Source organism: Fundulus heteroclitus, chromosome 1 (genome assembly GCF_011125445.2).
Source record: "Fundulus heteroclitus isolate FHET01 chromosome 1, MU-UCD_Fhet_4.1, whole genome shotgun sequence".
NCBI classification, from domain to species: domain Eukaryota; kingdom Metazoa; phylum Chordata; class Actinopteri; order Cyprinodontiformes; family Fundulidae; genus Fundulus; species Fundulus heteroclitus.
In genome coordinates, this window is record NC_046361.1 from 228,078 (window position 1) to 254,678 (window position 26,601).

Consider the following 26,601-nt stretch of genomic DNA (forward strand, 5'->3'; position numbering starts at 1 on the left):
GGTCAGATCGCGTTGACTCAAGAGGGGTTTTGAATGCACACAGCTCTTTTAAGTGACTGACCGTGGGCGAGGAGAAATGAGAAGGTTTTTCTCCAAGGAAGTCAATAAAAACTCAAGAGCAACACATTAATATGAAGGACCACTATGAACAGAGCGGGTCAAACGGAGATCTAATTTTATTATTTTGATAGCATGAACCACACCTGAGGAGTAAAAAAATTAAATAAAAAGGATACTTCAGCTTTCTATACCCAGACAAGCTGTTTCAGATTCGTGGATTTATCGAGGCTTTCTCTCATTTTACACTGAAAGCTGTTAAGTTTTGTCTCTGAAGTGTCCATCCATCCACCTCATGTGGTACAAGGCAACGACTGTCCGCCTTTCCGTCTTTCTGTCATAAGACTCAGAGCACCCGGGGGGAGCAGCTGGGTGCATTCGCATTGGTGACCGCTGAAAGGAGCTTGAGCTCGGTCAAGCTTCACCCTCCCTCCGCTAGCCAACCCACAGCCTGATAGTGAGCACGCCATCAAACCGATAAAAATATCATCACTAAGATTAAAAATCTTTTAAACTATTAATGTGTTCTTCTCACTCCCGCCATGGCTGAGGCAAAAGATCTGACATAAAGCTTTAAATTTAACCATGTGTCTGAAATGCCCCGGGGAAGGCAACAGTTTTCTTTGGGAGTGCTGGCTGCTCCAGACAAGCTCAAGTAAGCCCAAATATAAAAAAAAAAAAATTTTAAATCTTTTTTTATTAACATGTCCTCGCCCACACCATATGAGACCAAAGATTTTATATAAAGGTGTAAATATTAACTCTGTGACTGAAAACAGGCGCAAGGAAGACTGGTCTGTTTCTGGGACTCCTGTGAAATCCAACTGATAAAAATAATTTCCCTGCGGTTAAATCTTTTTTACCAACGTCTTCTCCTCGCTTCCACCATGGCTTGAGCAAAAGATCTCATAAAAGGTGTAAATAACTCTGTCTGAAAATAGCCCGAAGAAGGAGTGGTTTGCCACAGGAACCGATAGCCACTCTATGGAGCTCGAACATGTCTGAGAAGCCTGAAGCTTGCCGGCTAAATGGCTCCACCTCTCTGCTTTTGGCGTTCTCTCTCACTCTCAAACACAGTTTCAAAGCAGTTAGAGTTCAGACAGGTCCTGTTTTTTTTATTATTATTAGATGTGTGATCCAGATATTTATCCCAGTGGATTACTCCTTAAGAATATCCAAGACAATCTTGCATGTACAAGTATAAAAATACTATTAAAAAAATTCCTCTATGTATGTTTCATTTATGATGTGTTTTTGTCATTTACCATTTCTCGCAGATTTAAAAATAAAAAAGTCAACATTGGTTGTGAAGGGAAGGGGGAAGGGGGCTAAAGCAACACCCAAGAGGTATTTCCCTCTTTCAAGGCTGGTGCATAGATAATCCAAGTGGCGAGGAGCTGAGTAGTGTGGGCAAAAACAAGCAGGACAGTGGAACTGATCCTTAACAAAACCATTTGTTGTCCACTAAACAAGCAAGCACCAAAAATGAGAAAAATTAAGTGTATACTTTTAGAGGATTAAACATAAAGCATTTGCACTTTTTACACAAAATAACACGGAGATAAATTATTTGAGTTTAATACCACTGATAATGTAGTAGTGGTCATTAATTAGCCTAACTGTCTTTCATGGTTCAGTCTTAATTTATGTCACCCAAATAAGGACACAGAATTTCTCATAAGTATGGAACACAATAAATAGGAAATAAAACGACCACTTTTTTCAAAATTTTAGCTGTTTGGTGACAGCCTCAGCATTGTCAGAAAGGGAAGGCGGAGACTCTGGCACAACTGGTTCCTTCCGGCTAAACTTCTTTTCTTTTCATCTGGGAACAACACACTGCATGATATTGTCAACATACCCTGTTAGACAGCAATAAATATAAAAATTTGGAACATATTGTATGGATGTACTATATACATGTTGCTCATAAAAACATACAAGTGATCAAAAGAACAGCCAGCAAACTCTATTGTCCAGGTTTCTCATTGCTGTGTAAAGCTTGCATCTGTAACAAAATGTTGAAAAGAATAGAATCACTTTATTGTCTGTTCCCGATAGCAGCATTCCTGCACCTGAAATACAACAAACACATAAAAAAACCACAAGAAACTTTGAGTCTCTTCATTCTTCAATTCAACTACTTTAAAAAAATACAAACCAAGTAAAATTCTCTCCTCGCTCTCTGCCGTTGCGGACAGTGGGAAAAGAGGTTGATTTGAATCAGGAAGAAGGTTTTTGTTAACCTGACTCTAGCCGGATGTATTTCGCTCCGCCTAGCTCCACTCACATCCATCTGGGACTGATCCATAGAATGGCCTGTTTTGAAGGCTGGGCCTTATCAAAAATCCTTGCATATGATTGGATAAGCCACTTGTCTGTCATCTTTATCGACGTGCTATTTCAACCACTCACACCGAAGCCAACCCGTGACCAGTGTTGGGAGTAACGCGTTACAAAAGTAATGCATTACAGTAATGTATTACTTTTTGATGTAACACAGTAGTGTAGGGCATTACTAATACATTTTCTGTAATATTTTACTCGGTACATGTTCAGCAAAGCTTTCGTTACAACACTTATTTATTTAAAAAAAAATCGAAAACTGCGAGACCGCGAGACTTTTATGAAGGAGGCTTAGGGCGGGTTTTACAGGACTGACGCGAGACATGATTTTTGCGTAGTGCTCGCGCTTGCTAGTGGAAAAGCTAACGGAGATGGTAGAAGACGACTGTACATTCGCGATATGGACGTATGCGCATTACTTCGAGTTTGTCAGATGTAAGGACAAGAAGAACGTAATAGTCAAATGCAACCTTTGTGTAAAACCAAAAGAACTGTCAACGTCGCGAAATAGTACTAGCAATTAAAAAAAAATCTCGAACGGTGCCATGCGACCACTACACTTGCTGAGAAGAGAAAAATAGCAGAGGATGAGAGAGATAAGCCAAAGCAGCAGAAATTAAATTTGTGGCAGAGTATGTTGTCGAAGATATGTTACCATTGTCTACGGTGGAATCTCCTGCTTTCAAGAAGTTAGTTAGCAAGATCCCTGTGACCAACAACGACAAGGTAAGCTATTGTTTCCATGATAAATAGCTAGAATTGTATCTAGTTCATTAAGATTCTAGGTCACTGGGTAAAAATGTATAGTCAAAATATTATAGCCATTACCTAAGGAATTGTTTACGACACAGAATGAAAAATAAAAAAGGTATTGCGACTTTTTATCTCACAATTCTTTTTTTCCCTCACAATTGCGAGTTTACATCTCGCAATTCTGACTTTATTTCTCAGAATTGCGAGATGTAAAGTAAGAATTGCGAGATATTAATTCACAATTGCGTGTTATAAGTCAGTATTGCAAGATATAAAGTCAGAATTGATAGATATAAATTCACAATTGCGTGAGATAAAAAGTCGCAATTATTATTTTCTTTTTTTTATTCAGTGGAGGAAACAATCTTCCATAATCAACAGACCTAAACTGAAAAAAAGATTCATGATTGAATTTACAAAATGTTTTTAAAGTGGTTGCAATCATTTTGTTTTAACTCCATTTGAAAAATAACCATGTTGAAAGTCATCTAAACATGTTTATTTAAATTTAGAGAAAATAAATTTATTGCAACCACTTACCTTAAAAAAACACAGTTTATGAATCATTGATATATTCAATGTATATACAGCAGCATAATATGAATGTATGTGTTTATATTAATGTATAAACAGACGATTTGCAAACGTGTGATTAAGAATGGCATGATCATGATCTGGAGTTTTAATATATATTTTAATAATATGTGTATTTTACTTATTTTTCAGCATGTACTGCCATGCAGAACAACATTTGCCAGAGAACTGGATAGGACCTATACTGTCATGGAAAAAGAGCTAAAGAAAACAATTAATGAGCAGCAGTACGTGTCAACAACTGCAGACATATGGACTGCCAACATCAGAGCCGTGCACTGGAGGGCAGAACGTCTGAGCCGTGCAGTGGAGAGCAGAACGTCTGAGCCGTGCAGTGGAGAGCTGAACGTCGGAGCCGTGTACTGGAGGGCAGAACGTCTGAGCCGAGCACAGGAGAGCTGAACGTCTGAGCCGTGTTCTGGAGAAAACAAACTGACGGAAAGTCTATGGGCTGACTGTAACAAAAACCAGGTTGAACGGAGTCTTCAGGCTGACGGTAACAAAACGGAGCTGACAAGAATACTGGCAGAGACTGAGCGGGAGTGAACGCTATGGACCGGCGACGGGAACAGAAAGAGGTGAGTCTTATAAAGCGGTGGAAACAGGTGGAAGCAGTTGTGGGTTAATTGCAGCCTGCCAGGTGAAACCGATCAGGCTGCGCAGGAACAAGAGAGAGGGAGAGAGGCTCAGCATGCAGCCAATAAGCTGCATCTTGACAATAATGAAGTAAAGAATATTGTTTTTATTTGTAAAGTGAAATTTGTACGTATTTGTTGATTTAGCCATACATACTTTAAGCTTCAATCATGGGTTGTCTCACTGTATACATGGATACATAGTGTTTCACTTCTAAATTGGCTATTAAAACATTAAACTACTATGTGAAACGTTTTAACTTTGTGTACAGAACATGTTTAACTTGATTCACACAAACAGAGCATACCAGCAAAGAAGTTAAATAAACTTCTTATCCCAACTCTAATTGTACCCTTGTGTTTTTGTATTAGGGCTGTGACAGACTAGTGGCTGGTGGGGAAACTGTCACCAAAAACGGTAAGATCACACGCTAATTACAAGAGGTTAATTTCACCAGGGCCATGACTACTTTGGTTCAAATAAATCAAAACAGTGTGCCACCAATAGTACTACTGCTATCATGACTAATGCCATTCACAATGCAAGAACCTGGTCAACAAATGATATTGATAAACTGTTGATAAATGGTGATAAAATGTACACTTTCATGAAGCAGCATGACATGATTAGTGATGTCAATGGTAGTGGATACGTTTTTGTCAGGGAATTACCCACAAAATACACATTGGACGGAAACATATTCACCCTACAATATTTAGACACATTTACTGGACATGTTAACATCCAAGAATATGATCGGGATCTTGCCAATGTTGCTATGCCTCTAGATAAGGCTTTACAAAGAGCACTCGATGACGACGCCTGCCTAATCACAATTATGAACAGCACATGTGCAGTTTTGAAGCATGAGTCTGGGTTTTCGGTCTTTGATCCACATGCACGCGGTGATGATGGTGGTCTGGATTTAGATGGCTCCAGTATTCTTGCACACCATGCCACAGTTGATTCATTGAACATGCACATCACAAACCTAGTTCAGTCTTTATGTGGTGATGAGCTGCATAATGCATACCACTTGTTTGAAGATACTGGTGTTAAGGTTGTTAGTGATGGAACATTTTCTGCTAGGACTGGTGGAATGGATACTGACAGTGTAGCATTGCATGACAGTTTTGCAAATATAGCAAGCCCAGATGAGAATATGCACGGTGTTTCTTTGGAACCAGGTCATGTAACTGATGACTCTGTGAAGATAGTGTCTCAAAGTAATTGCAACAGCCTCACATTTAGTCCACTGACACTGACTGAAAAAAGGAGAATATGCACAAAGCTTAACCTTGTCCCAAGTTTTCAGGAAGAGAAGACAGTTTCCAGCATTACTGTAAATCAACCTGTGCCTTGTGCAGCCACAAGTATAAGGTCAGATGGGAATTGCTTTTTCCATGCTCTGTCCTATGTTTTTAGTGGATCTGAAGAAAAGCATAGGTGTGTTCGTTATGCTATTGTAAAACAGATGCTTGCAAATGCAGAGATATACTCAAAAATTATTAGACCTCAGTACACATCTGTGCAACAATATGTAACTGCTTCAAAAATGAAATATGTGGGAACTTGGGCCACTGAAGTGGAAATTCAGGCGGCGGCAGATTTCTTTCATGTGGACATATACACATATACTTCCGAAAAATGGTTAAGATATCCTTCCAACAACACAGATGGCCATTGCAAGGGACTCTACCTTAATCATTACAACAATTGTCATTATGAACCCATAACCTGTGTAACAGATAAAGTCTCTAATGAGTGTATCGAAATCACTTCATGTCATGTAAAACACCATAGCATTAACAAAGACGAAATCGCAAGCTGTAGAAAAGTAGATACCAGAGAAAAAAGACAAAAGAGAAAGAGGTACAATTTGGATAACAGGTATGCCAATAATGCTGGGTTTCAAGAAAAAGTGAAACAGTACAGCAAGAGCAAGTATCGCAAGGATCTTGTATTTCAGGAAAAGGTCAAACAGTACAGTAAAGATAAATACACAAATGATCTTGGGTTCCAGGAAGAGGTCAAACAGTACAGCAAAGATACATATGCAAATGATCCTGAGTTTCAGGAAAACGTGAAACAGTACAGCAAAGGTATAAATGTATATAAATATAAACATCAAACAGACTTTAAAGAAGCTGTCAAACAGAGAAGCAAAGACCATTATGCATCCATGAGTAAAGAATCTAAATTGGAGCTACAAGCCATGAATGTTGAAAGGTATAGAAACAATTCTCCCCATCGTAAACGAACAAAACTTTACCACAAGGAATTGTATAATATCAGTATCGATCATGCTATATCTATTAAAGATGCTGTTGGTAAAAGAAGGAATACTATATTCCTCCAAAAACACAACATAGACTTTGTTATCAGTTTAAGATAAAAGTCCAGTCAGGTCCAACCTATGTCTGTTGTGTTTGCCACAAGTTATTGTTTAAACATCAAGTTGTAAAATGTAACTTAAACCAATACAGAAAAAGTGCTTTGGCAGAATCTGTAGCAAAGAAATGCATCACTTATACATATGTCCACACTTGTGGAAATTCTTGTGAAGTAAATTGCCATCTCCAAAAAACCACTGCAAGCATGTTATGGATTTGTCACACCTGCAATAACAAAATTCTTAGAGGTGTAGTACCAGAAGACAGTGCTGTAAATAATCTCCACCCAGATCCTATTCCTGAAGAACTTGATGCACTAAATTCATTAGAACAACATTTGATTGCACAACACATTCCCTTTATGAAGCTTTTAGCTTTACCAAAGGGAGGTCAAAACGGGGTTCATGGGCCTGTGACATGCGTGCCATCAAGCAGTGATGCTGTTTGTAATATTCTTCCAAGATTAGATGATCAAGATCAGATGGTTAGAGTTAAACTAAAACGTAAACTAACATTCAAGGGTCACTATGAGTATCAGTATGTGAACACGCAAAAAGTTCATAATGCTCTGAACTTTTTAAAAGCCCAGAACAAGTGGTACACTGATGTACATATCAACAACGAGTGGTCTAATCCGTTGGAAAAGGTTACAATTGAAGAGGCTGGCCAGCCTGCTTGTGGCTCTGGGCCTGGCCAGCCTGCTTGTGGCTCAGTTGATGTTCCAGAACATTACACTGATAACCAGCACCATGGAATGTATTTGGATACATGCTTGCAACCTGTTGACATCGCACAAGAAATTCTGGACAATCACTTTGAAAGTATTTTATCTGTTGCTCCTGCTGAAGGAAATATCCCTGTAAGATTGCTCAGTGACATTGCTAATGAGGCAAAGTGTTTTCCTGTCCTTTTTCCAAAAGGAACAGGCACATTCCACGAACAGAGAGATCACAGAATTACACTTGCTAAATATCTAAAAAGCAGAATATTAAATGCAGATGGCAGATTTGGAAAGAATTTGGAATATATTTTCTATGCACAATACTTGTCTGAAATTAATCAAGTGGTTTCCAATGTATCAATAGCTTTGAGAAAAGGATATCAGGGACAGCATAACACTGATGTTGCGTCATCTTCATCTAACAACCCAGACTTTTTGAAAGACCTCTTAAACTATGATATGGGCTACAAGTTTTTGAAACCAATTAGAGGCACACCTGTATTTTGGCAAGGTGTTCAGAAGGACTTGATGGCCATGGTGAGAACTCTTGGAATTCCCACATTCTTTATGTCATTTTCTTCTGCTGATTTACGCTGGCCAGAATTTATGGAAGCATTTATGTATGCAGACAATGTCATAGGCAATATTGCTGACATGGAATGGACCCAAAAGTGTGACTTGTTAAAAAATAATCCTGTAACAGCAGCTAGAATGTTTGACCATAGGTTTCATTGTTTGTTAAAAGAAGTCATAATGTCTCCAGCTCAACCCATTGGAAAGGTCATTGATTACTTTTACAGAGTAGAATTCCAGCAATGTGGCAGTTGTCACACACACTGCCTTTTTTGGGTGGAGTCACCTAAGATTGGTGTAAACACCAATGAAGAAGTTATCACATTTATTGACAAATATGTGACATGTGAGCTTCCACCTGAAAGTGACCCCATGCATGAAGTTGTCTCTAGTGTTCAGATGCACAGCAGAAAACATTCTAAAACGTGTAAAAAGAAGGGCACACCATGTAGGTTAAATTTTCCTAGACCACCTAGTAACCAAACCTTTATTTCAAAACCACAGCCAAATGTCTCTTGTAAAAATTAAAAAAAAACATCAGCTAAAAAACAAAACCAGCCTAACAACACAGATCAGCAACAACTACAAAGTCAAGCGCCACCAGATGAAACCGTGGTTGCCAAACAAATGATGGCCAAAGTTAAAGAAGCACTGACAAATGAAAATGCAACCTATAACACCATTGATGATCTTTTCGATTCCATTGGCGTCAATCAATCAATATTTGAAAAAGCTTATCAATTAACTGCACACAAACTAAGTGTTGTCCACAAACGCAATGTAAATGATGTGTGGGTTAATCAATACAATAGAGACCTTCTTCGTTGCTGGAATGCAAATATGGACATTCAATTTGTCTGTGACGCCTATGCCTGTGTGGTTTATATAATTTCATACATTTCAAAAGCTGAAAGGGAAATGGGTTTATTGTTAAAACGTGCCCAGAATGAAATAAAAAATCAAGGTAATTTGGCAGCAAAAGAATCCCTAAACAAGTTGGGCAGCATATTCTTACACAACCGAGAGGTTTCTGCTCAAGAAAGTGTTTACAGAGTAACAAACATGAGATTGAAAGAAGGATCAAGGAAAGTGGTTTTTGTGCCAACAGGAGACAACATTGTTAAAATGAGCCTTCCACTCAGTGTAATACAGAGCAGGGCTCAAAACCTTGACCCAACCAATAACCAGATATGGATGACCAATATCACAGATAGATACAAAAATAGACCCAAAACACCTGAATTTAGAGACATGTGTTTAGCAACCTTTGCCTCTGAATACAGATGTGTTCCCAAAAGTCAAAAATCCTCTGTTATATCACTTGATAACAAATATGGCTATGTTCAAAAAAGGACCAGGTCAGATGCAACTGTTGTCAGATATGCTCGTTTCTCCCCAACACAACAGCCTGAAAAACATTATCAAAGCTTGCTTCAGTTGTTCTTGCCCTATTACTCAAATGATGAGATTAAACCATCAGATTTTTTAACTTTCCAAGAGTTTTATACTGAAGGTTCCTTTACAACTGCTTCCAAACAAATACAACCTGTCAAAGATGTTGTCGAACATAACAGATCAAAATTTGAAATTAAAGCAGAGGAATTGCAACACTGTCAAGATCATGTCGAAGACCATGGATTTCAGGAGGATGGTTGGGCTAACTTGTGTCCTGAGTCTGAATAAGATCGACTGGAATGCCAAGCAGAAAGTGCTTTAAACAACAATAAAAACCCTGATGAAAGGGAAGAAATTCCAGATCTTGAACTAGTAGAAAAAACACCTTTTGCTGTAGAGTTCAGAAAGCAAAACATCACACACGAGGAAGGCCAATCACTCATGCGTTCTTTAAATGAACAACAGGCTGAAGTGTTCTACAAGATACGACAGTGGTGCGTTGATAAGGTTAATGGAAAAAACCCTAACCCATTTCATTTTTTCATTTCTGGAGGAGCAGGTACAGGAAAGTCGCATTTGATAAAGGCGGTGTATTATGAATCAAACAGAATACTTGCACGACTATCAGACTATCCAGATGATACTCATGTTTTGCTAACTGCTCCAACTGGTGTTGCTGCATTAAACATAAATGCAACCACAATACATAACAGTTTTGCAATAGGTAACCAAATTTCCCTACCATATCAACCATTAAGGGAAGAGAAAATAAATACATTGAGAGCCAACTTACACAATTTGCAGATACTAGTCATAGATGAAATCTCAATGGTTGACAACAAGATATTAACATACATTCATGGTAGACTGCGACAAATAAAACAATCATCAGACTTTTCACCTTTTGGTAATGTTTCAGTGATTGCTGTCGGAGATTTTTTTCAGCTGCCACCTGTCAAAGGGAAGCCTCTTTACAAAGAAGAGGCTGGCTTCTGCTTATGGCATAACACTTTTACACACATTGAGTTAACTGAAATTGTTCGACAAAAGCATCAACAGTTTGCCATGACACTGAACCGCATTAGGAAACACAAAAAAGGCATGAAGCTCAATGAAAATGACGAAAGACTATTGAAACAACGTGAAACAGGTACGTCTGACTTTACAGAAGACCTTCACATTTTTGTAACAAATTCTGATGTGCATACCCATAACTTTAACATGCTTCACAAGATTTGCACAGACATTGTTCAAATTAAAGCACAGGACTTGAAAAAAAATCAACAAACAGGTACTTGTATTAGATTATCTCAAACACAAGCTACTCATGAAAACACATATTTGGAAAAACTATTAAGTGTTGGGACAAAAGCTAGAGTGATGCTGATCAAAAACTTGGACATTTCAGACGGTCTGGTTAATGGAGTGTTTGGTACTGTAATTCAAATCAAGTTTTCTGAAAAACGCATTGCACATACGATTTATGTACACTTTGATGACAAGAGAATAGGCACAAAACTGAGACATAAATTCCCCTGTTCTGATCCAGAACTTAAATATGCAACTCCAATACATCAAGATGAAGACAAATTGGCATACACTGGAGGCATTAGAAGACAGTTTCCATTACGACTTGCTTGGGCATGCACAATTCACAAGGTGCAAGGCCTAACATTAGACAGAGCTGTGGTATCATTCAAAAAAATCTTTGCTGCTGGCCAAGCTTATGTACCATTAAGTCGAGTCAAATCAGTTGACAACCTTGTCATACAAGATTTCAAACCCACTGCAATTTATGCAAAGCCTGACATAGAAGACAATCTAAAAGTAATGACTAGCTTCATTAGCCCTTCATTAAACCCAGTACCCAACAGCAATCTATCTCTCAGTCTACACAACATCCAAGGGTTACCAAATCATATAAAAGATCTTAAAAGTAACCTTAAGATGTTGGATACAGACATAATATGTCTAACAGAGACATGGCTTGAAGACAATAAACAACTCAACTTTGTAGAAATGCCAGGTTGGATATTCAAACACAAAACAAGATCCCAATCATACATTGACACAGCTAACACTTGCAGCTTGAAAAATAGAAATCATGGTGGTATTGGTGTTTTCTACAAAAATACGATTGCTTGTAATATTCTTGATGTACAGTATGACGATTTAGAAGCAATTGTATTTAATGTACAACCTCATGACTACAACGTGTTACTGTTGTACCGTCCACCATCATATAACATCTCTCATTTTAAGATGCGCTTGGGTACTGCTTTAAGCCTTTTCGATACCCTTTCTGGACCAAAGATTGTTCTGGGTGACTTCAATGACGATGCTCTGACTTCTAATTCCATACTGGATTTCATGGGTCAAAGATTATACAATCAAATAGTAACCACACCAACAACTGACGGTGAGACTTTAATCGACCACATTTACATTAAGGACTTTGGTCCAACAACAGTCAGTGCTACAGTTATACCGACGTACTACAGCTACCACAACAGCATCTTCATGACTTTCATTTGACCAAAAATAATCTTATATTTTAGATATGCAGAAAGCAACCCCCCCTTTTTTAGATCATTACTAAAAAGGTAAAACGCATATCATGAAGTTCTGATACATTCAACCTCAGACCCATAAAACAAAAATATAACTGTATTCACTTTTCTAATATCTTCAACAACAGTCAATATTTTTTGTGCTCCAAAAACCTTATTGACCTGAATAGATCTGCCTACCAATTTTATCATTGATAATAAATGCCAACCTATGATAAACACACATAATGGAAGGAACAGAACAACAGAGAAGAAACACCAATTCAATTAACCAAAAAATTGCCATACTTGGATACAAAATAGGTATAGATAATCAAGAACAAGGGTCCCCTAAGACCAACTTGCACACATTACATAAACAAATTACTTCAGTCACATTTGCTTCCACAGGTTTTGATAACTTGATTTTTGTTTGCTTTATTTTTGTATATTGTATTCGCATTTATGCTTTTTTTCTTCTAAACTTCATTTTTTTTCTGCACATTTGTGTTAATTTTTTACTTCAGTCTTTTTTTGCAACTTTTTTAAGTTTGCAAATGTATCGTTTTGTGCCACATTTTTCAATTTTTGATTACTTTTTAAAATTTACACTTTTTAAATCTTTTTACAGATTGAAATCTTTTGTGTACTTCTCATTTATTTAAGACAACTTTTGACAATCTAATTTTTTTTCTCACAATTTAATTTTTTCCAAATTTTATTATTGATTTTTGTTTTTGTTTTAATTGCTTTTTAATTTTCAAATGTTTTGCATGTTTACAGTGATACTTTTTCCTATTTGGGTATTTAAGTTTTTTGGAAACGTTTTGTTTATTTTAAAGCATCTCCTTACCAAGTGTGTATATAACAACTTTATGGTAAAAGTCATATGTTGTTCCACTGGTAAAAGCAAAACTGTTTGGCTCTCAATGGCAATCAGACAACAATTCTAACTGCCACCATGCCAAACAGGACACAGGAAAAACGTAATTTTGCTCAAATGTGTTAAGTTTACTTGTATCTTTTACTGAATTATTTTTTGTGCTTCTTTACATTGTTTGTATTGTTTTTAATAAAACTGTGGTGAAACAAATACACAAATTTGTCCTCCATTGATATTTTGTGCACAATAACATTTTCTGAGAAAATGTATTTACCAAAGGCTTTGTCACAGTGATCAAAATGTAAACAATGCAGGAGACAGTGTGTAGAAAAATGTTCAACTGTTGTTTATGTACAAAAATGATGCAAAAGGCATTTGTGCAAAAATGCATTAACGTTGTGTATTTTTTTAAATAAAAGTTGGGCAACATTGGTAATGCCAGGTAATGAGGAAAATGTGCAAATATGGTGTAGAGTCCAGTTTAGAGTTTAACAGTACAACAGACTGATGGCAACAGGGAAAAAGCTGTTGCAGAACCTGGTGGACCTGTAGTGGATGCTGCAAAACCTTTTCCCATTGGGCAGCAGGGAAAACAGTCCACGGTGGGGGTGTGAAGGGTCTCTGATAATGAGATGTGCTTGGGACATGCAGCGCTGGGATGCAATGTCCTTAATGGAGGGAAGAGAAGCCCTGATGATCCCTTCTGCTGTCCTCACCACTCTCCACAAGATGCTGTGGGATGAGGGTGTTGAACGCTGAAGTCCAGGAACATGCTCAAAGGGGGCGGTGCGTGGGCTTGGAACCCGTTAATAACTGCTTGCAGTTCTAGTTTATTAGGGTCCCAAGCCCGCAGCGCAGGCGAACGGCTATGCCGTTCGTCTGCTCTGTGAGCAGAGAACCATATTGTTTTTCGTGTGTTTTTAAATTATTAGGGTTCCAAGCCCGCAGCGCAGGCGAACGGCTAGTTTTCGCGCTACATGGCTACAAAGGTTAAACCTTTCTTGTTAACCTCCTCCTACATTTTTTGTGCAATCCGCGCAAAACTTTATATATAAGCGTGTCATGGACAAATAAAAAAAGTTATCACGGCGGATTTTTGAATTTTGACTTTTTCGAAAAGTAACGCTAAAATAAGTGATTGTTAGCTAGCTAGCTCTAAATGTAATTGCTGATTATTGTAAAACCATAACAGATTTTGACATGTCCTTCATAACCCATTGTCCAAATAAGATTTTGCACATGTGACCCACATTTGAGGATCGTCCATCACTAGGGGGCGCTGTGTTGCCAAGAAATCTACTACGCAAGAATGGCTGATCGGATTTTTACAAAACCTTCTTCATTCCCTTCCAGACATTGCCCTTAACTAAAGTATTAAATATGGTATTTATTGAAAAAAGTGGGCGGGGCCTATTTCCAAAAGTGTGGAAAAAAACTTGAAAACTTCAAAAATTCACCTAAAATCACTTGTGTGGTGTAACAAGCTCAGATTTTCAGGATGTATTCCTTGAATAAGGTGCAACAATTCTCTCACTGCATGTATTCCAGTGTTTGAAAGTGCCACACTCTGTTTTTTTCAAAGTTTGTAAAATGGAGAAATCAATGTATTTTCCACAAATATTGGTCAATCCCAATAAAAATGGCCTCTATCTGTAAAGCACAGCCAGAATAACCATGTCTTTCAGTTTGGTAAAAATCCAGGCGATTTTGACCAATTTACAAGATTTTAAAAATTAATGATACAAGATTATAAAGTTTAATATTTTTTTTCTCTAAATCCATTTTTTTAATGACCATCAAAAAAATCGTGTGGTTAGATAAAACACTCTTGGGCATTCATGAATATTTTCAGAATTTTAGATCAAACAGTTGAATTTTAACAAATTTATGAAGTTTGTGATCAGTTTACAGCTCTCATCATCGAGAGCTCTGCCATCCAGAACTGTGAACAGGGCGGCCATTATGCCCATATTTGGGCACATCACCGGAAGTGACGCCACATCCTGTGTTTTTTCTAAGCGGAGCAGAGATTTGAAATGGGAGGATAGCTTTTAGAGTTTTGAAAAGAACACATAATTTAAAAAATTTTATTGAATATAAAAAAGATCAAGCAGAAGCAAGGAAAGTTATTTAGAAGGCAAAGAAGACAAAATGGAGAGATTTTTGTGATTCAATAGGCAGAACAACTTCTATAGCTGAGGTATGGGGAATGATTAAGAAAATGAAGGGAAATAGACCAGAGAGAACATATCCAGTTCTAAAACATGAAGAAGGAACAGCATTAACAAATTAAGAAAAAGTAGAAGTAATGGCAAGAACATTTGCAAAGATCCATAGTTCAGATATGGATCAGACTTATTTGAAAAGTAACGCTATAATATAATATGGATAGATAGATAGACTTAGAGAGAATTAGAAAACTTTATTTGTCATTTTGTATGCACAGAGTGCATACAGAACGAAATTCCGTTGCATACAGCTTGTAAATTGCAGTAAAATAAATTACAGTATAAGGTGCAGCAGTGATTTGAAGTAAACAATTGAAATGCAAACAAATCAGGAGAAGTCACAGTGTACAGGTGTGTATTTTTTAAAAAAAACATTTGTATATGCAGAATTGATTGTGCAGAGGGCAATTTGTGCAAGAATACAGCTTGTAAATTACAGTCAATTTAAATTACAGTATAAGGTGCAGCAGTGATTTAAAAGTAAACAATTGAAGTGTAAACAATGCATGAGAAAGTCACAGTGTACAGGTAAGTATTTTTAAAACCATTTGTATGTACTGAATTGATTGTGCAAAGGGCATTTGTGCGAGAATGCATTTAGAAACTGAGAGTTCGACAGCATTTGTAATGCTAGTTGGAGATGCAATGATGCAAAATGAGCAAATATGCGAATGTTGTGCAAAGTTTATGGGTTATAGTTATAGATAGCAGTGACATGCATTCAGGGGAGGCAATCGTGGAAAGAAAATATAGAATAATGATAACAATATATATTGTGATTCACTCAGTCATTTGTAATAATAATTGTTTTTTTAATCTAATTTCCTTATTTTTCTTTATCATATTCTCTTTAAAATCAAAGACTTTTGGCTATTTTTAATGTAAATCCTTGGTGGTGCTTGATAGTGAAGTGCCACCAAGCCAGCGATCTTGGCCTCCCCTGGGATTGCGCAATCCCATGTTAACTGCGCTGACTTCCATTCCGTGAATGCATCTTCCCGTCTCTAGATCATAAATTCAGTTGTTCAAACACTGATGAACTGATTTTCCACAATTTAATATATGTGGATTACAAATTGTGTTTTGGTCATTAAACTATGTGTTTTCGTGTGCTGCTGGGCGATCATAAAAGCCAAAGAGCTGGTTGTAGGTGAGGCCGGCAGTTCCTTGGCCTCTAGGCAGGGGGCGCTCAAGGGGCACCGCTCTGATCCCCAAATAGTAGAGTCAAAGCAAGTTATGGATGTGTTATTAGCGAGTTTTGCTAAACAAGTAAAGCACTAAAAAGACTCTAAACATACAGCTGGAACAGGACTGATGAAGGAAGGCTTTCCTCCCTGTCAGTGAGCTCCACTGAGACTGAGAAACTTTTAAAACTGAAGAAGATAAAAAGAACTTTTACCGGAAAGTGACCGATATTTTTGTTCAGAAAGAGCGCAGCTGGACTTCATTTCTAAGTAGAGGTAAGACAGCGCTAATTATTCATGTTTTGTTTTTGTAATGAAATGTGCGTAATGTAGGTTAGTTTTTGAATGTGTTACAAATGTAGAAATCCATCATAACTCATAAACTGCTACCAATCAAATGACAAATAATTTAGTTTTATTTATTTTTTAACAAATCAATATTTTTTCCATGTCTCTTGGTTAATTGATTTGGCTCAACCAGTCTCCTTCAGCACTTTGCAATGAGTCTACTCTGTAGAGTGTATATATTTGTAAATCTGACTGATGACGTCAGTGCTCCACCAGCTATGAACCCTACCGCACGTCACTGATAGATAGATATATCTATCAACATCTGCATACCTTGATTCAAATGAAACCATTTTAGTCTTATTTAACACTACAAGCTACAAGGATAAGAAGAGAATATCTTGGTTGAACTTAGAATAAAAAGGTATAAGTTACGGGAAACATGTAATTCATATATTATGAGTTGTCATGAAAAGGAGTAATAGCATTAATGGTTTAAAGGGTCACTGTAAATGAAGAACATTCATTATATATATATATATATATATATATATATATATATATATATATATATATATATATATATTATATATATATATATATATATATATATATATATATATATATATATATATATATATATATATATATATATATATGGGGAACAGTTCATGGTGGGGGTTTGAGGGTCTCAGTTGATGCTATGGGCTGGGGACATGCAGCGCTGGGATGAAATGCCCTTAATGGAGGAAAGAGGAGCCCCTATGATCCCTTCTGCTGTCCCCACCACTCTCCTCATTTTCCACCAGTCGGAGGTGCTGCCGCCTCCAAACCACACAGAGAGACAGCTGGTCAGAATGCTCTCTATGGTACTTCTGTAGAAGGTTGTGAGAATGTGCGGGGACAGGTGGGCTCTCCTCATCCTCTGCAGGAAGTACAAGTGCTTCTGTGCCCTCTTCACCAGTGACGTGGTGTTCACAGACCAGGTGAGGTTGACCGTGATGTGCACCCCCAGGAACTTGGTGCTGCTAACCACCTCCACAGCTGAGCTGTTGATGAGTTTATGTCATCTGCAAACTTCATGATGTGATTGGGGGTGAACCTGGGGGTGCAGTCGTGTGTCATCAGAGTAAACAGCAAGGGGCTCCGGATGCAGCCCTGAGGGGAGCCCGTGCTGAGGGTGATGACATCAGAGGTAGTCTGTCAGACCCGGACCGACAGTGGTCAGGAGGTGAGGAAGTGGTGAAGGGGTGTGCTGAAGCCCAGATGTTCCAGTTTTTCCACCAGATGCTGTGGGATGAGGGTGTTGAACGCTGAAGTCCAGGAACATGCTCAAAGGGGGCGGTGCGTGGGCTTGGAACCCGTTAATAATTGCTTGCAGTTCTAGTTATTATTATTATTATTATTACGGAATTAAAACGCGTTGTGGAGCCCACGCGGATTTGTAATGAATCAATTGGATCAGGTATCTAAGTTCAGAACGTGCTCCCCTACTCAAACCCAGAAATTCAGACCCCTCAACAACTAGGGGGCGCTATAATAAAGGACAATGCGTTTACGCCTGTAACCACCAAACTACTGGCCCTACACTCAAAAACTTGATGGCACTTTGTTTATTGGATGATTCTGCAAAATAAAGGGAATTGGCACACCCTTCGTTTCCCAGCTAGTTTTCGCGCTACATGGCTACAAAGGTTAAACCTTTCTTGTTAAACTCCTCCTACATTTTTTGTGCAATCCGCACAAAACTCCATATATAACCATATAATGGACAAATAAAAAAAGTTATCGCGGCGGATTTTTGAATTTTGACTTTTTCGAAAAGTAACGCTAAAATAAGTGATTGTTAGCTAGCTAGCTCTAAATGTAATTGCTGATTATTCTAAAACTATAACAGATTTTGACATGTCCTTCATAACCCATAGTCCAAATAAGATTTTGCACATGTGACCCGCGTTTGAGGATTGTCCATCACTAGGGGGCGCTGTGATGTCAAGAAATCTACTACGCAAGAATGGCTTATCGGATTTTTACAAAACCTTTTTCATCCCCTTCCAGTAATAGCCCTTAACTAAAGTCTTAAATATGGTAATGATTGAAACAAGTGGGCGGGGCCTATTTCCAAAAGTGTGAAAAAAACCTATAAAACTTCAAAAAATTACTAAAAATCAATTTTGTGGTGTAACGATCTCAGATTTTCAGGATGTATTCCTTGAATAAGGTGTAACAATTCTCTCACTGTATGTATTGAGGTTTTTCAAAGTTGCACACTCTGATTTTTTTTTAAGTTTGTAAAATGGAGAAATCAATGTATTTTCCACAAATGTTGTTCAATCCCAATAAAAATGGCCACTATTTGTAAAGCACATTAAGACTAAATGTTTACTTCAGTTTGGTAAAAATCCAGCCGATTTTGAACTATTTCAAAGACTTTGAAATTCACACGTGCAAGACTATAAAGGCTAATATTTTTTTTCTCTGAAACGCTTTTTTCAATGGGCGTTTAAAAAATCACAAGCAAACCGTTGATTTTTAACAAATTTATGAAGTTTGTGATCAGTTCACAGCTCTCATCATATAGGAGCTCTGCCATCCAGAACTGTGAACAGGGCGGCCATTATGCCCATATTTGGGCACATCACCGGAAGTGCCGTCACATCCCGTGTTTTTTTCTAAGCGGAGCAGAGACTTGAAGAGGGAGGATAGCTTTTAAGGTTTTCTAAAGAACACATAATTTAAAAAAAATAATTGAATATAAAAAAGATCAAGCAGAAGCAAGGAAAGTTATTTAGAAGGCAAAGAAGACAAAATGGAGAGATTATTGTGATTCAATAGGCAGAACAACCCCTATAGCTTAGGTATGGGGAATGATTAAGAAAATGAAGGAAAATAGACCAGAGAGAACATATCCAGTTCTAAAACATGAAGATGGAACAGCAGTAACAAATGAAGAAAAACTAGAAGTAATGGCAAGAACATTTGCAAAGATCCATAGTTCAGATAATTTACCAGAAACGGGAAAATTTAGGAGAGAGCAGACAAGAAGGATAAATGATTTTATTTTAGAAGGTGAAACAACTCCAGGAAATGTCATGGATGTTTATTTTTCTATGCAAGAAATGAAGAGAGTGATATTTACATCAGGATTAACAGCACCAGGAAAAGATCAGATATGCTATATTATGTTAAAAAAACTTAGGGAAACAAGCTGAAGAAAAACTTCTAGGTTTATATAATAAGATTTGGAAAGAAGGAAGATTACCTTCTAATTAGAAGGTAGCAATTATTGTGCCAATTATTAAACCAGGAAAGGATCCAACAAACCCTTTAAGTTATAGACCAATTGCACTTACTTCATGTTTAGGAAAGATTATGGAAAGAATGATAACAGAAAGGATTACATATTATGTAGAAAGTAAAAGACTGTTGTCTTCATGTCAAAGTGGATTCAGAAAAGGAAGTACAATGGATCCAGTTGTGTGTTTGGAACCAGATATTAGAAAAGTTCAGATTAATAGGGAAGTAGTAGTAGCAATATTTTTTGATAATGAGAAGGCATATGACATGGTATGGAAGGATGGGTTGCTTATAAAATTATATAAAATGGGGATAACAGGAAGGGCTTATAATTGGATTGAAGATTCTTTTGTTTAATAGAGTTATACAATTACAGATGGGAGTAACAAGATCTGATAAGTATAAAATTGATAATGGAACTCCACAGGGAATTATTATCAGTCCTTTATTATTCTCAATTGTAATTAATGAACAACTGACAACAGCTTCATCGGTAAGTGTATCTGTCGCTGCAGTTAATTAATGAATTATTTCCACCTGTGGCCATGTCACCTGTCAGCGTGTATTCCCTTGCTGCCAGTAACTTAGCTGATAAACCAAACAGGGATCTCCTCATGATTCGCTATTAGCTCAGGCTAATTTAGCATGATGCACTTTTTCTTTTCTTTTTTTTTTTTTAAAACAATGGTCGGAATGTGAAACAGTGTCCCGCATTTTATTGGGTCTGATTCAGAAAAAGTGAAAAAATTCCACCTGCACTTTTCTGTAACAAAGAAGGCAGAGCTGCATCGGCTGTCAGTCAATAAGCAGCAGCTCCACCTCAGGAGCAGCTGCTCTCCAGGACACTCGTTAAATAAAATCACAAGGATTTTGATGCATGCAAATTATTAAGGAAACTACGTCAAATAAAAATAAATAAACTGCAGCTACAATATGGACTGGAGAACAGGTTCTAACTGGGTGAGGCCAGAGAAAGGCGATTGTCAGAAAACTTTTATGAAGTTTTTTTTTTTAACAGTGTAGAAGGTGAAGTGAAACGACACTGTAGAACCAAATCGCACTAGAACCAGCTGAGAAAGCCTCCTGTGGTTCTATGAACAGGAATGGTCAATGGATATTGTAGACCTACCAGATTTGGTTAATGTTGACTTTGCACAATAAAGAAGTGAGGTAACTGATGTGACATTATGTCCACGGTCGGGAATATATGGGCTGACTTGAACTTTTTTTCAGTCAAACTGATTATTTTTGCTTTAACCCATGGTATATATGTATGAATATGCACTTTTACTGTTGCTGTTTAGAGTTCAACAGTCTGATGGCAACGGGGAAAAAGCTGTTGCAAAAACTGGTGAACGTGCAGCGGATGCTGCAGAACCTTTTCCCAGTGGGCAAATGGGAGAACAGTCCACGGTGGAGGTGTGAGGGGTCTCTGATAATGTTATGGGCTCGGGACATGCAGTGCTGGGATGAAATGTCCTTATGGACAGGAGAGGAGCCCCGATGATCCCTTCTGCTGTCCTCACCACTCTCCACCAGATGCTGTGGGATGAGGGTGTTAAACGCTGAAGTCCAGGAACATGCTCAAAGGGGGCGGGCTGAAGTCCAGGAACATGCTCAAAGGGGGCGGTGCATGGGCTTGGAACCCGTTAATAACTGCTTGCAGTTCTAATTTAATTTGTGTATTCTCGAAAAATGTCTAGTCCTATAGTTTCATAGAGCCAATTGTAAACTGGTCATTGTAGCAAGTGGATTTGTTTTAACCTTCCTCTATTTGGTAGCCTGTTTTGTTTTAGTCTTTTTAGAGGCATAGACCTAAGGGTCTCTATTTTTGTTCTGTGTTGTCTTACTAATCAGTTAGGTTATGTTTAGCCTACATGTGCATTTCTATGGACTGAAAGACTGAGGGTTGGCCCTCCAAGTGCACTTTATACTTCCTGAAAAAGGATAAGGTTTGTTCATCATGTGCACTTTGTTCATGACAGTTTTGTGTTGTGGACCTCTTGAATAAAAAATAAATAAACAAATCTTGTCATGACATTAGAGTTTACATACAGTTCTGTTGTGTCTAATATTAATATACCCAAGCTATTCATGGATATTACCAGATAATCACTTTACCTCTACCATACTTTTAACAGACTTAGATAATTTGTGATTTTGTATGTCATCCTTTCTTGTCTTGAGACTTCACTTACCAAATCTGGTCGGGAGAAGGGCGAAAACATCTTTTCCACCAACAAAAGCCTTCAGAGCCATTCTCTGATGTTCTTTTAATGAAACAATATTAGGTAGATTGGACAACACGGAAGAAATAGCAGCATCAATGTTAACGCTTGCTTCCTCGATGCGAGCTGCCATTGCTGTCTGAATAAAAACAGCCTCACATCACGGTCGCTTCTCCACTACGTCACATCTATGAAACTCCAGCTGATAGAGTTAAGTTTTAATATCTCTTTTATTCTGGAAAGAAAACCAACACAAACAAGTTTTAGACTCTTCTCAAAGAAGAGAGGGCAGAAGGGCCAGAAACGTGAGGCCGTTTTCATCACAGTCTCGACTCCCATCTGCGCTGGCTACCTTCTGTCTCTTTGCCTTTATTATCAGACATCAAAGAAAGGGCAGGAGGAGTCAGGAATTCACAACATGGGGTTGGTACACAAAGAGGTATAAGATTAACATATATAGCAAGAGACTCCTTGTCTAGGAGAAACATCTGTTTCTCCTGTGTGAAGTTAAAACAGTAGAACAGTCCTTAATAAAAGATAAAAAGAAAATTATTACATTCACATTTCTTCTAACACCAGCCCTGCGTCCTGACCCTAACCCTAACCCGCTACACAATAAAATTGTTTGGAGAAATGACTCTCTATGGACCAGTTCACGCGTGACGTCAGCGCTACATCCGGGTCCCGCTGGTAGGCAAAAAACAGTACTGTTCTCGTCTACTACATGACAAAACGGGTAATTTAGAGCGTACTTTGAGTTAGTTTATTTTTGGAATGTAAACATTGCCTACGACTTGTGCTCCTGGTTGCACACAGAGGCATTCCAAATCGTCTCTGTTGTTTACCAAAGGACGAAGAAAGAAATGGAAAATTTCAATAAAAGAGCGCAGGCAGACACTCCCAATGGACTGGGGGAGCCATCATACCCCGACAGAATATGCAGTCTACACTTCATCTCCGGTAAATACAACTTAATTCTGTACTAGTCATTGTTCTACTTAAATAGCGACGGAGGGGAGGTGGCGATCGCTAGACGGGCCGGGAGAAGCGGAGTCGATGCGCTGCAGCAGCAGCACGCCGCATCATTTTAGTTTTCTTCACAGCAATAATGTGCACCAGACAGCGGCTGCATTACGCCCCTGTTCACACGCGCTAGTACGTCTGTGTTTACGCTGCAATGTTGCTGACACCCCTACTCATTTTAACAAGACAAAAACACCAAAATAATCCGTAGTGAACAATGTTTTTTTAACCTACCGGGCAGGTCTTCCTCTCTGTTGAGGCGCGGTCTGTGTCCGATGCCGCTTTGTGCTGTTACACAAACATGTCTGAACATCCATCCATCCATTTTCTGACCCGCTTAATCCCTCATGTCGTCGCGGGGGTTGGTGGAGCCTATGTCCCGATATAAAATAATTGTAGCCGTCCAGTGGTTACAGGGGCTTTCGTGCTCTCTCGTGTGTACTGGCCCGCGTGTTTATAAGGCAGCTCGGTACGGAACACTCGGCCAGCATTTCACAGACTCAGGCTTTTGCTGTGTGGATCTGGCAATCTGATACCATCAACCATCAACTTACTCTTAAAACAGTCTTATGATACGTTATCCAAAGAAGAAAAATACGTGAAGAACTGGTCAGTTTCTCTGTTTGCGTCCGCCATTTTGTACGCCTTTTGCCTACCAGTCCGGCGCGCATGCGCAAAAAACCCGCATCAAAACAATAACAATGAACTGGTCTATGGGAGATGTCCCAGATGGATGTGAGTGAAGCTAGGCGGACGATATCAATCTGGCTAGAGTCAGGTTAGGTTTTTGTAAGATCCCAGGAGGTATCCTGCTGTAAGGTCAGTCCTAGGGAAGTTCCTGCAGTCTCATATTTCTCATGGATATCAGATTACAATATATTTACATTCATCGTGGCTGAGAGACAACAATTGACAGTCTCCTTCAGATGAATATGCAAATTTATTTTCGAACACTCTGGGCTCATGTCTCTGATTTTTTAGCTGTAGAGGCCAGAGCTGTAATTAAATTAAATTTTATCTATTTAGCGCCAATTCATAACATGTCATCTCAAGGCACTTTATGAAGTCAAATTCAATAAAATCATACAGACAGATTGGTCAAAAAGTTTCCTATCTAAGGAAACCCAGTAAATTGCATTGAGTCTTAACAAGCAGCATTCACACCTCATGAAAGAGCATAGAAACACAGTGGACAGTTGTCTGCATTGTTGATGACTTTGCAGCAATCCCTTATACTGAGCATGCATGAAGAGATAGTGGAGAGGAAAACTCCCCTTTAACAGGGAGGAAAACCTCCAGCAGAACCAGGCTCAGTGTGAACGGTCATCTGCCTTGACCGACTGGGCGTTAGAGAAGACAGAGCAGAGACACAAAAAAGTACAGACACACATTGATCGAGGAATCCTTTCTATGTTATAAGGTAACAGCAGATAATCTACCTCCTTGATGGTGTCACAGCTAACAGAACGGCAGACCAGGTGTACCTACTATAAAGAGAAAAAATATTGAGTGAACATAAAGTTGAAAGTTGAAATAACAACAAACAATGCAAAATTGGAGAACAGTAGGAGAACTCAACAGAGTGAGAGAAATAGTTCCTGATGTCCTTCAGCAGCCTAAGCCTATAGCAGCATAACTATAGAGGTAGCTCAGGATAACCTAAGCCACTCTAACTTTAAGCTTTGTTGAAAAGGAAAGTTTTAAGTGTAGTCTTAAAAGACGGGGGTTCTGCCTCATGGTATAAATCTGGGAGTTTGTTTCACTGGAGAGACGCCTGATAGCTAAAGGATCTGCCTCCCAGTCTACTTTTAAAGAGTCTAGGAACCAGTAACACTCCCCTGAAATAAGATCCCTGTTGTTGATTTTCATCAGAACACTTCTTGGAGCATTTTGGGTCAGCTGAAGGACTTCCTGATAGTGAAGAATTACAATAGTCCAGCCTTGAAGTAACAAATGCATGGACTAGTTTTTCAGCATCACTCCTAGACAGAATATTTCTAAATAGTTCAGAAGCCAGAGACCCAATAATTCAGCCAACAACAGAAATGGTTTCAAGATATTCATTGTAATACTGGAGTTGCTAAAATAGGAGCTGTCTGGAGCTCACCCAGGAACCACTGTAAGGAGGAGATGTTAGCAGAGAACAACTCAGTGTGATGTAATATGCACTAAATAAAAACCACTAACTAGAAGTGTTTTTTAAGCAGGAAGCTTAAAAACCAGTGCAACCTCCCAGCTTCTGGGAGGTTGCACTGGTTCTGATTAGTGGGTCCAAGGGCTCCGCTTGAGTGAGCTGAATCACAGAGTGATTGATGCATTTCTGACTGGATGAGTGTGGGGCAGAAACATAATGGAAGTCCCTAGTTCAGGCTTGGGTAATACACAACATGGCAAATGCCAAGCAGAGGTCTCCAAAGGAGCAGAGGCAGGAGGAGAATCTGTAGTCCAGGCTTGAGTCACAGACAGTAAGGCACACATCAGGCAAAAGTTTTGAAAAGGACAGAGGTAGGATTGGACATGAGATGGTTCGGGTTTTGGATGTCCAGATACAGAAGGCTGAAGTAGAGTCCGAAAGAGGCAGGGCAAACAGACAAAACCCTCAAAGGCAAAACTGGTCAATGACAGGCAGGCAAACAAGGAACACTGGATGGTCTACTCACACTATGGCTTTCAAGAATCTGGCAACTACCTACTGGGAGAGGCAAGAATATGTAGTGGGTTTACAGGTGCAGCGACTCTACTAATTGGAACCGCTGCAGGTGTATCTGCTTAGGCATAGGATGGCGTCACTGCAGAAATGAGTTTCAGCATGAACAAAACAGGATCAGACAGAATCATTATAAGGGGAGTTACTACAGTAAAATGTGCTACTGTGTGGTTCACAGTATTTCAGCATTACTACAGAACCTTTCCCACTCTGTGCAGACTTGGAGGAGGGCCTCTTCACAAAGGTTTGCCTGGGGCACCAAAATTGTTAAGTTCGCCACTGCTAAATGGTCTACTAATGCTTTTGAAAGCAGTGTGAAACAGCTAATCCACTATCAAAAGTTGGTTCTGCTATTTGCTCTTAGCTGATTAGAGGATCTGTGCCCACCACTGATTTTGAGCAAAGCCAATTAAATTTAAAATAGTATTAAAGACTACATCTAGGCTACCACTTTCAGGGTCAACATGAGTATTAAATGATTTCACCACCAGGGCTTAGGACTTGTCATCATCCGTGGCTGCACAAGCTCTGCTCAAGGGCCGCTAATTAAAAACTACCCTTTTGTGGCTCTGTGCTAGCTATGTGGCCTTGGCTAAATGCTGATTTTTCAACAGCATATATATACTACAGTCATTACATGCACCATTATAACTAAAGTAAGAAAAAAAGAGGGTGCACTGTTATGTAAAAACCACCATCAATCATAGCTCATCCTCTTGCTCAGCACTCACTTCCACTTGCTGTTT

At 38.6% G+C, this 26,601-nt stretch overlaps 1 protein-coding gene across 1 annotated transcript; it reads left to right on the forward strand.

The window, feature by feature from the left end:
- The first annotated feature begins 4,835 nt into the window (after window positions 1–4,835).
- On the forward strand, window positions 4,836–12,487 carry LOC110367680. Its single transcript, XM_036138851.1, is given in 4 exon segments — window positions 4,836–6,036; window positions 6,727–6,764; window positions 6,767–8,475; window positions 10,217–12,487. Coding segments are annotated over 4 exon segments (2,886 nt in total). The 5' UTR covers window positions 4,836–4,906; the 3' UTR covers window positions 10,226–12,487.
- The last annotated feature ends 14,114 nt before the right edge of the window (window positions 12,488–26,601 follow it).